At 49.9% G+C, this 12,862-nt stretch overlaps 1 protein-coding gene across 1 annotated transcript in view; it reads right to left on the bottom strand.

Moving 5' to 3' along the window:
- LOC144893313 (contactin-4-like) overlaps nucleotides 1-12,862 on the bottom strand; it is a 129,980-nt gene that overhangs the window by 8,685 nt on the left and 108,433 nt on the right. The window contains exon 6 of the mRNA XM_078783654.1: nucleotides 12,537-12,638. Within this exon, the coding sequence (XP_078639780.1) occupies nucleotides 12,537-12,638 (102 nt within the window). The remainder of the gene's footprint in view (nucleotides 1-12,536; nucleotides 12,639-12,862) is intronic.

Below are 12,862 nucleotides of genomic sequence, written 5' to 3'. Positions count from 1 at the left end.
ACGAGCCACATTGAGACACCAGAGGCTCCGAAACTGAATACCCAGTTGGGGGGGTGTTTTGGCCCTGGACTGGATTTGGACAGAGAGGAATCGGGGAATAGAGTCTCTGGAAAAACAATTCCCCTCGTACATTTTGATGGATCAGGGAGCCTCGAGGCTTTCCTGACACAATTTGAGTGCGTGTCTCAGCTCAATGGTTGGGGAGAGCGGGAGCGCATGGGGAATCTGGTGACGACACTGCGGGGGTCAGCTGCAGACGTGTTAAACGTTGTCCCAGAGGGAATATTGACCAGCAAGGCCATCTGTGAGGCCTTGAATAACAGGTACGGGACAGGTGCAAGGTGCGACCTGGTCAGGGCACAGCTGCTGCATCGCAGGCAAAGGCCTAATGAGACGTTGCAGGAGCTGGCCCAGGATATATACCAATCGATGAGGATAGCATACAGAGACCTACCAGCACAGGCGTGGGACAAGCTGGCGATATAAAAATTTATGGCTGCTCTTCCTGATCCCGAGGTCCGGATGTTGGTGGAATTACAGGACCCACCCACGGTGCACCGGGCGGCGGAATGCGCGGCAAGACTGACCTTTCTGAGGAGGTCTAACCGCGCATCGGAGAGGGCACCTGTGACGGTACGGCAGGCCGAGGTGCGGGATCAGGAAAAGCCAGAGGGTGACATAGGACGAATGTTGAGGGGAATCAGCTGCCAGCTGACAAATTTGACCGGGGGCAAATTTGCAGGGAGCGAGTCACGGCAGTTTGGTCCAGGTTTGCCATCAGGACAGCCTGATTTTTATTGGGCTGGGCTGGGAGAAAGGGGTGCTCCGCCTGGGTACCGGAGGGGTCTGTTCTTGGGGACTTGTTTTAGATCTGGGAGAAGAGAGCACAGTCAGAGGAATTGTTGGCAACCATATGGGCCCCCACCTCCTGACAGGCTTCGCAGCCCAGAAAGGAGGGGGCCCCCAGTAGGTCCACAGGCGCCAGACAGAGGACCACCACCTCGGCCTGGGCCGATAGCAATAGAGTGTGCAGGAAACTAGAATGAGCCAAGCATATGGGGCCATGCTCGGCTGGCAAGTGTGTGGAGAAGCGCCCTCCTTTGGTGAAAGTAGTGAATTGCGGACAAATTGGCATGGGTAATCTAAGGGTTAGATGCAAAATTGAGGGAGAATTTTTTGAGGCTGTGTTGGACACTGGAGCCAGTGACACCATTATCAATCCGAATGTGCTAGACCAGAGTGTTGGAGGCTGGGACAAAATTGATAGGGTAGAAAGATGCAGCTTTCAACTGGCTACAGGGGCAACGGCGCCAATATTGGGACGCGGAGTGGTGAGGATGGAGTTGGGTGGTCTGGAGGTCAGCGTGGTTGCGTGGGTGGTGGGGGTGTGTGATCAGTGTCTGTTGGGACTGAGATTCCTGGTGGAACATGACTGCCAACTAGACCTTGGGCGTGGTCACATGTGGTTGGGCACTGAGAGGATGCAGTTAGTGGGACTGGGGGATGACGAAGGGTGCAGGGGACGTGGCTGGAGGTGCCACGCACTGTGACCGTCCCTCCCAGGTCCGAGAGAGTGGTGACGACGGAGTTAGCAGCAGGTGCTCAACCCATTGGCCAGCTGGGGCTAGTGGAGTCGTGGTCCTCGCAGGGGACCGAGGGATTGATGGTGGGTCGCACCCTCATGGACACCCGTGTGCCTATGTTGGCAGTTAGGCTGCTCAACTTGTCCGATAGCCCCCGCACTGTAAGGGGCGGAGCCATCATAACCAAATGCAGTAGTGGAGTAGAGGTCACTGGAGGAAGTGGATCCACAATGCTTGCCAGTACAGCCGGAAAGAGGGGAAAATTAGGGGAAATGTGATTGGCCAGTGGGAGTGCGGGACATGATGACACGCTCTGAAGAGGGCCTAACATCAGAGCAGGTAGAGACATTGCACAATTGGGTTGGTAAGAACTTGGATGTTTTTTCTCTCTCCCCCGAGGATGTTGGACGCACGAGTCTTGTCAGGCACCAAATTAGTACTGGCGAGGCTCAGCCTGTTCGCCAACTACCAAGGCGGCTCCCTTTCGCTAAGAAAGAGGAGGCAGAAGAACAGGTGAGCAAAATGGAAAGAGCCGGACTTATCGAGCCCTCGGTGAGTCCTTGGGTGTGACCCATTGTGCTGGTGAAAAAGAAGGATGGGAGTACTCGGTTCTGTGTGGACTATCGCCAGCTCAATCACGTGACACTCAAAGACTCGTATCCCCTGCCAATGATTGATGACACCCTCGATGCCGTTTCAGGCTCAAAATGGTTTTCTACATTGGATTCAAAGAGTGGTTATTGGCAGGTGGAGATGGATAAAGTGGCGAGAGAGAAAACAGCGTTCACCACAGCAAAGGCTCTGGCAGTTTGTAGTCATGCCTTTTGGATTGTGCAATGCCCCTACCACGTTTGAGCGTCTGATGGAACGTGTTTTAAATGGCTTACCATGGCAGACTTGCCTTGTCCATCTGGATGACGTATTGGTCCACGCTCCCACATTTGAAGAGGCTGCTAAAAATTGTCAGAGGTATTTGAGAGGTTAAGGGGTGCTGGGTTGAAATTTAATCCGGGCAAGTGCGAAATTTTCAGGAGAGAGGTGACTTACCTGGGTCACGTGATTAGCGAGAGCTGCGTGACCACTGACCCTGGAAAAGTAAAATCAGTAAAAGAGTGGCCCGCCCCCAAAAATGTAAGGGAGGTCAGAGGATTTTTGGCCTCTGCCCTTACTACAGGAGTTTTGTGGCAAATTTCGCAGAAATTGCAAGACTCTTGCACAAATTGACAGAGAAAGGAGCCCGATTTATATGGTCAGCGAGCTGCATCGAGGCATTCAGTCACTTAAAACAACGTCTGGTGGAGGCCCCAGTTTTGGCATACCCGACGAATGATGGCAATTACATCCTGGACACAGATGCGAGCCAGGAAGGATTGGGAGCTGTGTTGTCACAAATGCAACAGGGTGTCGAGAGGGTTATTGCGTATTACAGTCGGGCACTTTCGAGGCCCGAACGAAATTATTGCGTTACCCGCAAAGAACTATTGGCCCTGTCTGCAGTTGGACACTTTCACCCTTACCTTTATGGGAGGGAGTTTGTGATCCGAGTGGATCATGCCTCCTTGCAATGGCTTCTTCGGTTCAAAGAGCCAGAGGGACAAATTGCAAGGTGGCTTGAGAGGCTGCAGCAGTATAATTTCACTGTGCAACATCGGCCCGGCAAAGCACATTCCAATGCAGACGCTCTCTCTCGGTGCCCCTGTTGGGAGGCACAGTGCAAATTTTGTGATAGACAAGAAGCCAAGGATCCAATTGGGCAGGACCAAATTGATGCATGCCTATATGCAGTGAGAGTGACCAGGCGAACTTTGCCACAACCCCCACCTGAATTGGGCGATGCGAATTGGCGAGAGAGTCAAAGGGAGGATCCTGTTTTGGGGCCCCTTTTTCATTGGCTAGAGGAGGACGAAAGACCTTCTTGGAAGGAGATTGCTCCACACGGGGCCCAGGTAAAGGCCTATTGGGCACAGTGGCAGATGTTGGGGTTGAAGATGGCTATTTGTTCAGAAAGTGGGTGACACCAACGGGCGATGTAGCTTCCTGGTTGATAATTGTACCAAACAAATTGAAGGAAGTGGTTATGGGGCACGTGCATGGGACTAGGACAATGGGACATTTGGGCATGGCTAAAACTTTGTCCAAATTGCGGCAGAGGTTCTACTGGGTGAATTCGGGCAGAGACATTCAAAATTGGGTGAGATCCTGCGACCTCTGCTGCGGTAAGAAGGGACGCCCACGTGCGCGCAAGGCCCCGCTCCAGGTGTACAATGTTGAAGCACCACTCAAGCGGGTGGCAGTGGATGTGGTGGGGCCCCTGCCAGCCACCCGCCGAGGGAATCAGTACATTATGGTGGCAATGGACTACTTCACCAAGTGGCCAGAAGCCTACCCATTGCCCAACCAGGAAGCCCGGCTGGTAGCTCAAGTTCTAGTTGAGTGATTCTTCTCCCGATTTGGCTATCGGGAGATAGTTCCAAGGGAGCTACACACCGACCAGGGCCGGAACTTTGAATCCGCCCTCCTGCGGTCGGTGTGCAAGCTCCTCCAAATTCACAAGACCCGGACCCCCCTTAGGCCTCAATCGGATGGGATGGTAGAGAGGTTCAACCGGACACTGTTGACACAATTGGCCCTCTTTACATCTGAAAACCAACAGGATTGGGACGAGCACCTCCCCTTTATATTGATGGCATACCGGACCGCCCAGCATGCGACGACTCGGTGCACCCCCGCCTTGTTGATGTTCGGTAGGGAGATGCGAGTCCCCACAGATTTGTTGATGGGACCGTCACCAGGGGAACCGGGTGAGCCAACTGTGGAAAGCTATGCAACCAATTTGAAAGCGAGCATGGAAAAGGCTCATGAGTTTGCGAGGAAGCAAATTGGCTTGGCTTCTGCGCATATGAAAACGCGGTATGACACTCGGGCACACACACCTCAGTTCCTTCCCGGAGACCTTGTTTGGCTCTACTAGCCCCGGACAAGGAAGGGGGTGTGCCCAAAACGCACCTTAGCTTGGAAGGGCCCCGGGGTGGTGCTTCGGCAGGTGACTGATGTGGTGTTCAAAATTCAGATGGGCCCGCATACCCTTCCACAGATAGTTCACGGGGATAGATTGAGCTCCTACATGGGTTGGGAGGCTCCGGGGTGGATTGGAAGGGTGAGGGGGAAATTAGGTGTGGTGGATGACACTCTTGGACCCGACCAACCTGCAACTACCTGCACTTGAGGTGAGTGTTTTGAGGCGTACCGTCCCAGGCTCCAGGACTTGCTTGGAAATTTTGGGGACGTGTAATTTGGAGTTGGGAGGTGGGTGAGAGTGATGACATGGCTGGTGAGGGGATGGAATGGGGGCCACACAGTGTCTTGTGGGTGGCGTGTGTTTATGTGTTGAGGTGATGTGTTTCTATGTGGTCGTGAGGTTGGAGAAATATGAGCGAGTGGTGATTATTGAGTTTTGAAATGTGTTTTGGAAATGGAAATGTGCTTATGGAAATGTGTAATGATTCAATGATTTGAACTGTGAATGGGATCTCATATGTAGCAGGCCATGGGCAAGCTTTGTAACACCGTTTACACCATCTATGGAATTGTGCTGAATTGTGCTGAGTTGTGTGGAGAATTGAATGGCAGCGGGGGAGGAAGTGTGTTTTGGGGTCTTGTGGGTGGGGAAGGTGTGTGTGTCCGCAGGTACGGATCAAGCTCTGAGGAGCGATGCCTGCGGCCCCCCTCTGCGGCAATTACCCCTGGCAGCCGGTGGTAACTGGAAATTGGAGCTCGTCGGTGGAGGGTCTGGTTGGGCGCCGCTGGGTGAGGAAGTCCCCCGGTGACCCATGTTGCTGCGCTGAAGCAGTAGGCCGTGGAGGAGCCTGGTGTGTGTGGAGACCCTCACCGGCGAGGTAACGGCGGAAAGGGGCTGTTGGGCTGCCATGGGCCAAGAGGTAAAGGGGGGGGGGGGGCAATGAACTTGTAAGTCGGTTGACTTGTTTTTGGGACTGCGTGCACCACAGCCTGAAGCGCCCCCACCATCTTTTTGTGCGGTACCTCCCCGCTGCCTTGTTGAGGAATGCACACATGATATAACATCAATGCCATGCTCCTGCCGGGGGGGGGGGGGGGGGGGGTGGTATTGAAGTAAGTGCTTTGTTGATTTTTGAAATGTAGTGATGATTTATGGATTGAGAATGCGTGGATAAGGGGTTTGTGTTGAATGAATGTGGGCGAAATCCACCGAGCCATGTGTTACATATTTATGTGAATGTATGTGAATTACCATTCAGGTCTTTGCTTATCCATGTGAAGTAGATTAAGGGTTGTTGTGGTTGGAGGGTCAGGAGCCCTTCTGAAAAAGTGTCCGGAAACGGAAGTGACCGGAAACGGAAGAAGAAAAGACACGAGGAAGAAAAGCGACGAGTATTCTTCTTCCTCGCCCCGCTCCGACGAAAGGTGGGATCGACCTTGGGCCGCGTGGAAAAGCGGCGTTCCGAAGCCCGTCCGGCGAGAGGAGTTACCGGGACGTGTACCTACCCGGTGGAGACGTCAAGTTGACGTGGGGCCGTGCATCGACCCCACGTCTGGCACCGTTCGCGGCACCGTCTAAACAGACGCGTACGGGGCGCACGTTGGGGCCTAACACGCCTTGCAAGCGGCGTGGGGCTTTTGGCTTGCTTTACCGTACCCGCTGCGCGTGGCCACGAGGGGCTGCAGCCGCGGTGCCTGGTACGATACCTGCCCGGTGGAAACACGTCCACCCGGGGTTCGTTCAACCGCCCGAGTGCGGCGACGCCGACCAGCATCTTGGTCAGGAGGGGCCCAGAGACATTGTGAGGGGCAGAGACCAAAAGGGGGTCGTGAGTACAGAAGGGGACACACATATATAAGATGGCCATCTTAATCATATAGGGAATTGATTGTGGATTGGGAATTGTTGATGGTTGTTTGTTGTTGATTGCTCGGGGAATATCCGTGATTGTATCATTGAAATGGTATGATATCCTCACCCTGGAAATATATCATTGAACATCAGTTTCTCTTGGGTGGAATTCATAGGGATTGCGTTGCGAAAGCGCATATATATAATACTACTTTCTGGCGAAGGTCCTCTCACGGTCCGGGGGTCACCGAGACCAGGTAGTCACCGAGGGGACCACGTAACACATGTCACTCACCTGCAACATCTGGACAGGGCCCGTGGAAATTTAGGGGGTGCATTGGGGATGGCCCCGCAGGTAAGGTTGTGTCTTATGGCATCCACTGGGGGACGCGGTCTGTCGACCGGGGTATGTAAAAATGTTTTGTAGAGTTTTGGAATTTTCGGAGTAAGTGGCTAAGTTTGTGGTTAAGTTAGGGTTGCGTGTTGTTTGTTTCCTCCCTCCGCAGGAGCAATGAAGACCATTGTAAATATTTGATTGCATGATGGTTAAGGGGTTTAGCATGTTAAGGAAGTGTAGGTAGGTAGTCCGCCTCACTTCCCACAGCCCTCCTGATTTGTTTCATAGGCTAAGTAAGTGTGAGACAGTAAGTTTTAAGGCTGGAATGGTAGCGCCTGCAGTGAACCTAGCAGGAGCTATGGTTCCAGGTGGGGGCTGTGTTATGTCTGGGGGTAACGCAATATCTAGAGCCAGGTAGATCTGTATAGGTAGGTATTCGACTGTAGCGATAGGGAATCTACCTGTAATAAGTTCTTCATGTTTAGGCGTTTGTCGGGATAAGATGTATGATTGTGAATCTACCAGGAGATTCAGGTGATAGTAAGATGTATGATTGTGAATCTACCAGGAGATTCAGGTGATAGTTAGTTTGGGAATAATGAGTATAGCCCTTGTATGTCTCACCTAGTAGTCAAACCTTTGTCCATTATGGCACTGCAAACCACATAAACATTAGTTAGGACCCTTAGTACAACAATAAATGACGCCCTCCCCCCTGACATGACTGAGGAAGAAATCGGGCTGGAACTCCGCCACAATTGGCCGCCACCATTAACACCTCCGAAAGGCCTACCCACTTTGCATAGCATGTGCGGTGACCACGGAGTCGGGGACGGGAGCGGCAGTGGTGCAGTAGGCGTACCCCTGGATGAGCCGGCGAGTCGTGGGAGGCTCTGATTGGCAGAGCAGTGCGCCAATGTGACGTCATCGGCCGGAGATATTATCGAGGGTCGGACGCCATTTTCGGCAGTGCAATTCGGAGGTGCGCTGAACCAAGTTGAGTTGAGTTGAGAGTGAGCACCGGACGCCTTGACAAGCAGTTGGATTCCTGGCAGCGCAGTTCAGACCCCGACCCGAGTTGGGCTGAGGTGTAGCCTGGGTGGAGCTCGCTGTCCTGCTGTGGGACCTCGTGGTGTTTTGGGGATTGGTGCACGGATCTCGCGGTGCTTCGGAGCTTGGAGCGGGACCTCGGGTGCAGCGGCGAGGGCGTTGCCTCGGGCCTAGCGGAGCGTGCGAGGCGGACGGAGGATTCGTCCAGACCGAGAAGAAGACGACGAGACAGATAAGCCGCATCCGCATACATTTTGACACAAAAGACGTGTTTCTTTGTTAATTCATAATCCCCCGTTTTGTATTTGAGGTCTGGAGTGCGGGATCCCGATTTAGAATAGTTAATTACCGGTGCGTATTTTTCTGTCCTTGCTTTTCATTAATAAATCGTTGTATTATTTTCTGTATATACCTGAACGCAGTTTCCTGTTTGATTTTAATAGATAAGGCTGCGGGGCTCTCGTCGTTCCCCTCCATCCTGCGCGCTTTGGTTTTGGAATCCGCTATTGAGTTTTCGCCTCGGGAGTTAAAGCCTCGTAATCGGCCTCCGCAACTCTGGTGTTAATCGGAGTTGCGCGACAGTATATACGAGTACATATATGCATGCCATGTTGTTATATTTACAGACCCACATGTAAATGCCGATATTAATGTTTTTAACGTACATAACATTTTGAATGACAGAATATTTTTTCTAATCAAATTGCTGACACAAAACTCCTCGTGAATTTCAAAATGGCTGCCATACAGAGCACATTTCTCGACATCTTCTACTCTTCCAAACACCAAAGTGCTTGATGATTTCATGTATAATTTTTCATGTGTACCATCTTCTGCTTTCATGTATAAGTCAACATGGCTGCCAATATTGATTGTCAGAAGAAGGCATCTGAAGGCCTCCACAGTCGTGTTAGAGATCATGTGGATGTTTACATCAAGTTCTTCAAAAATGTTGATGAATTCACAATGATGGAATATTTACCGGTGAAAGTAACAGCAAAAGTTCTCCTGGGCAATAAGGCCTTGTGGCATAAATTAGGTCACCAGAAATTAAACAATTCAATGTTGGTCCCTGTTAAAGCAAAAACACAAAAGGAATCAGCAGAATCTGATGATCAGTATCACCCAAAGCGGCAAGTGTCTTCATTGACCAAGAACCTGTGTATCTAAAGTGAGGAAGAGAGTGATGAAAGACTTCATGAATCCACTACTCTCGATGCAGATGTCTCTGAAGGAAATGGCCACTGACATGTTGGATTACTTGCCAAAATTTGTGATAATCCAACTGAAAATTTTTAGTGATCATGTGGCTACAGAGGCCAAATACCAATTGAAATGCTGGACAAAGTACCGCAACCGATATCAAAGATATCCAAGAGAAAACAATCACCTATTTGTCGTCATAGAGAGAGATGAGAAAATTGCCAAGGCTCAGAGTTTTTCCGAAGGTGGGACAGAAATGGAAATTCCATTAAGGAGGGAAACTATATTTTCAATTTTGCTGATGTTCATAGAGCTTATGAAGAACACCTAAACCTAAAGGGACTTGTTTTGGATATCTCCACCAACAAAAATGACTTGCTTGAATATTTCCAGAAATGTGGAATCCAAGAGCAGTCAAATTGCACAAATGATCCGTTTCTGTTGATGCAAACAATGTAAAATGATAGTTTGTTTGGTTCAGGATTACAAACCTGAAGGCCTGCAGATAATCCTGCAGAACCTGCCAACATTGCAAAATAATCTGAACATAACTGTTTGAAGTTGAGGCTTTCAAGTTTTCAGTGTATGACACAACAAACTGTCAAAACAAATCTTTGTCGAATAGTCTCAAGATGCTCGTGTTGATAATACTTAAAATGGGCCTGAGTGGTGTTGCCTAACACCTGGTGTTAATTCAATGATGCACAGAGATCCACACTCAGGATCCGAGGATCCCAAGTCAGCACCCAAACCGCGAAGCCAACACCAGGCTTCATCAACTATAAGAAGAGGTTACAAAAGGAGAATAAGCGTCAACATTCTTAAAAGCGGGATCATCCTCTTCCAGTCCACATCGGTTTGAACATCCACTCATGGAGAATAAAGAAACGACTGATTGACCAGCTGAACAAAGAGGAGGGAGACAAGTTTGGAAGTTCTTTCATGAGGTTGGATAGATGATGTTTTCTAGCTCTCCTGAGAGTGGACACACACTTGTTGCGGACTTTTTGGAATCGACTGAGATTGCCTTCGGTCTGAATGAGTGTTCCAGGAAGAGAAGGCAATTTGTTGCAGAGCAACTGCCTCACCACATGATTCAGTGTACCATGGTCTGGAGGAAGGGTAGGAGGATTGAAAACAAGATTTGATGAATTTGTACATGAGAGGGAGCAGGTTTCTGTGGAAGAATTCCCAGGCTGAGTTAATATCAGGGACAGTAAATGTGAGAGACCAATCCTGAGGAGACATGGCTGCTTGCAGTCCCTGTCATTCTGATGGATGAAATGCCAGACTCACCAGCGCTGAGGCAGGTCTCTGAGAATAGTCAGAGAGATGGTGACTTTCACAAGCACATGATCAGTTGAACCAATTGGAGCAGAGGAAGAGCAGGCGACGTTTGCGGGAAATTTGTGTCATCACCAAGTTCAGAAGGGAAGATTTCCATTGGGAGAAATCCGGGTTGAAAGGTTCAGTCAGTGCCATTGAGGCACAGAAGTCTTTTGCTGAGGTGCCATGACTGGTGAGAGAGGCAACAACACCCAGACAAGTTGCATGGTGACAAGTTGTTTTTTTTTGTATACAAGATCGAGGCTCGTGAAAGAGCTAACATTAATCACACAAAAAGTCAAACCGACACATAAAACACAAAATAAGGGGAGCGTTAGACTAGATGGGGAGAGAGGGGGAAGGACACAAACACAACATTTGAGAGCAGGGACATCGAGAGAACTGTGGGAGGGAGAGGGCTTGGAGTTGGAATTTCAAAAAAGTGGATCTGGGGTGAATTAGCGGGGGTAGAAAAGATCAAGGTTTTGGATGGGGGAAGATAAGAGATGGTGGTGAACAGCTGTTTTAAAGACCTGGAGGGAGGAGTGGGATTGAAGAGAGTGGGGGAGTTTAATTTAAATCACCACATATGAGGAAGCTGGGATGAGTGGTGAAAACGTTGTCCATGTTATCTGAGAGAGAGTGAGATGTGGATGTACTCATCACATTTAGGAGGATGGTATAATTCACAGATGAACAAGAGGTGCGAGCGGAGGGCATGTCACAGCCAGAGGTACTCCTGAGGTTTTGGAGGTTTGAATCATTACAAGGGCAGTGAGAAATTGAATTATTGATGTAAAGGGCAAATCTGCTGCCGGGGCGTAGTTCAGGCCCATCAAATCGAAAGAGACAATAATTAGGGAGAGACATGAAGGAGTAGGCGACTGTTACGGATTCGTCACTTCCGCTGGGGTGGTTTTCACCCACTGGACATGTTTCTGATATAATGTATTATTATTTGTTTCACAAGGTTTATTATTCACGAACGGTTATCAAAAGTTAAAAAGGATAACTGTAAGTGAAACAGGAAACTGAAGGAGAAGACAATGAGGTGAAGAGGAAGAAGCAGCGCGAACCAAGTTGGAGAGGACACGTGACGTCAGCGCTCCATAACGAACAGGTTTACCGACAGCCGCGAGGGGATTTTGAGTTCCTGGAAGGGACATCCGGCGATAAGAATATTCGCTGGAGTGGAGAAATCTGCGTAGACAGATTTGGGGCGCTGAGATTCCGACGAATCCTTGCCTCGTCGCATCGGCTCAAGCCAGAGCCGTCGGCCATCTTGCACCCCGTGCGTTGGACACCTGTGAAAGTTTGCTTCGTGTCATCTTCACCCCCAACATCCTACCGTCTGTCGGGGATGAGTGGGTGTGACCGCTTCATCTCCAATTACGTTGCGGCTTGCTGAGGGAGCGGTGAAGGTGCGCCTCTGGAGGGTGCCGTTGTACAGTTTGGCGGGAAGAGCACCCTTGCCCACTGTACACGCTTCGGATATCGACCGGAGAGCGAGATTCGGGCTTCGACCGGATTTCGTTCCATCGACCGCTGGAGCGACTCCCATTTGCCTTGGGAAAAGTCATAGAGACATTGAGGAGTGTCCGTTCATTTGCTGGCAGAGCAGTGAGTCACTTGACTTTATATAAGATATATATAGAGTGCACTCTTAATGGCCATCTGTTATCCCGTTATTCCTGTGTGTGATTTCTAATACAATTTTGTTCATTTATAATCATTGGTGTGGTTTCACTATTGTTTTCAACACAGGGTAACATATTTTTCTGCCGGGGTTCCTCTCGGGGTTCGGAGGTTACCAAGACCAGGAGATTGTAGAGGACTCCGTAACAGCGACATCCTGTGGGATGAAGGATTGTGTTAAACAGATGATGTCTGGTGTATTGGCGGTGGCCTGGCTTGAGAGATCTGTCAGGTGAGAGTGGAGATCTCATATGTTTGAGGTCCAGAAGGTTAGAGATGGGGATGGGGGGGGGGGGTGTTGGGAGGGTGCAAGAAGAGGAGTGGGTCTTTGTGGGGGGCAAGGTGAGGCTTTGGTGAGTGGGGTGAGGAATTTTGAGTGTATGTGTGTGTGCAGTTGAGGGTTTGAGTGTGTGGGGTGCGAGAGATGACTCAAAACAAACCAAACCAGATTGTAAAACTGGGCTTCTCTTACCTTTAACCCTCTTCCAGATAAACCATCCAGCAAGTAAGCACAGCAACAGCAAGCAGATTCCCAAAGCTCCTCCAAGCCAAAGGACATGATACTCATTTTCATCTGAAATTAAAAGTCGAAAAAAAATTCACATATTGTGGGTGTTGCAAAAAAACAACAACTTTCTTTGCCCATGTGAGAATGATGTTGCATCCTGATCTTGACATCATCCCAGAAGTCCAACTGACGACCCTGAATTAATTTGTGCCACAGGTTCAATGGTCCAAATGATCCATTTTGATTCAATAACAAAGATTATTGATCGATGAATCCTTGGAATGCAGTAC

The sequence above is a fragment of the Myxine glutinosa genome, chromosome 8 (genome assembly GCF_964187855.1).
Source record: "Myxine glutinosa chromosome 8, kmMyxGlut1.1, whole genome shotgun sequence".
NCBI lineage: Eukaryota > Metazoa > Chordata > Myxini > Myxiniformes > Myxinidae > Myxine > Myxine glutinosa.
This window is presented reverse-complemented; position numbering and strand designations above follow the sequence as displayed.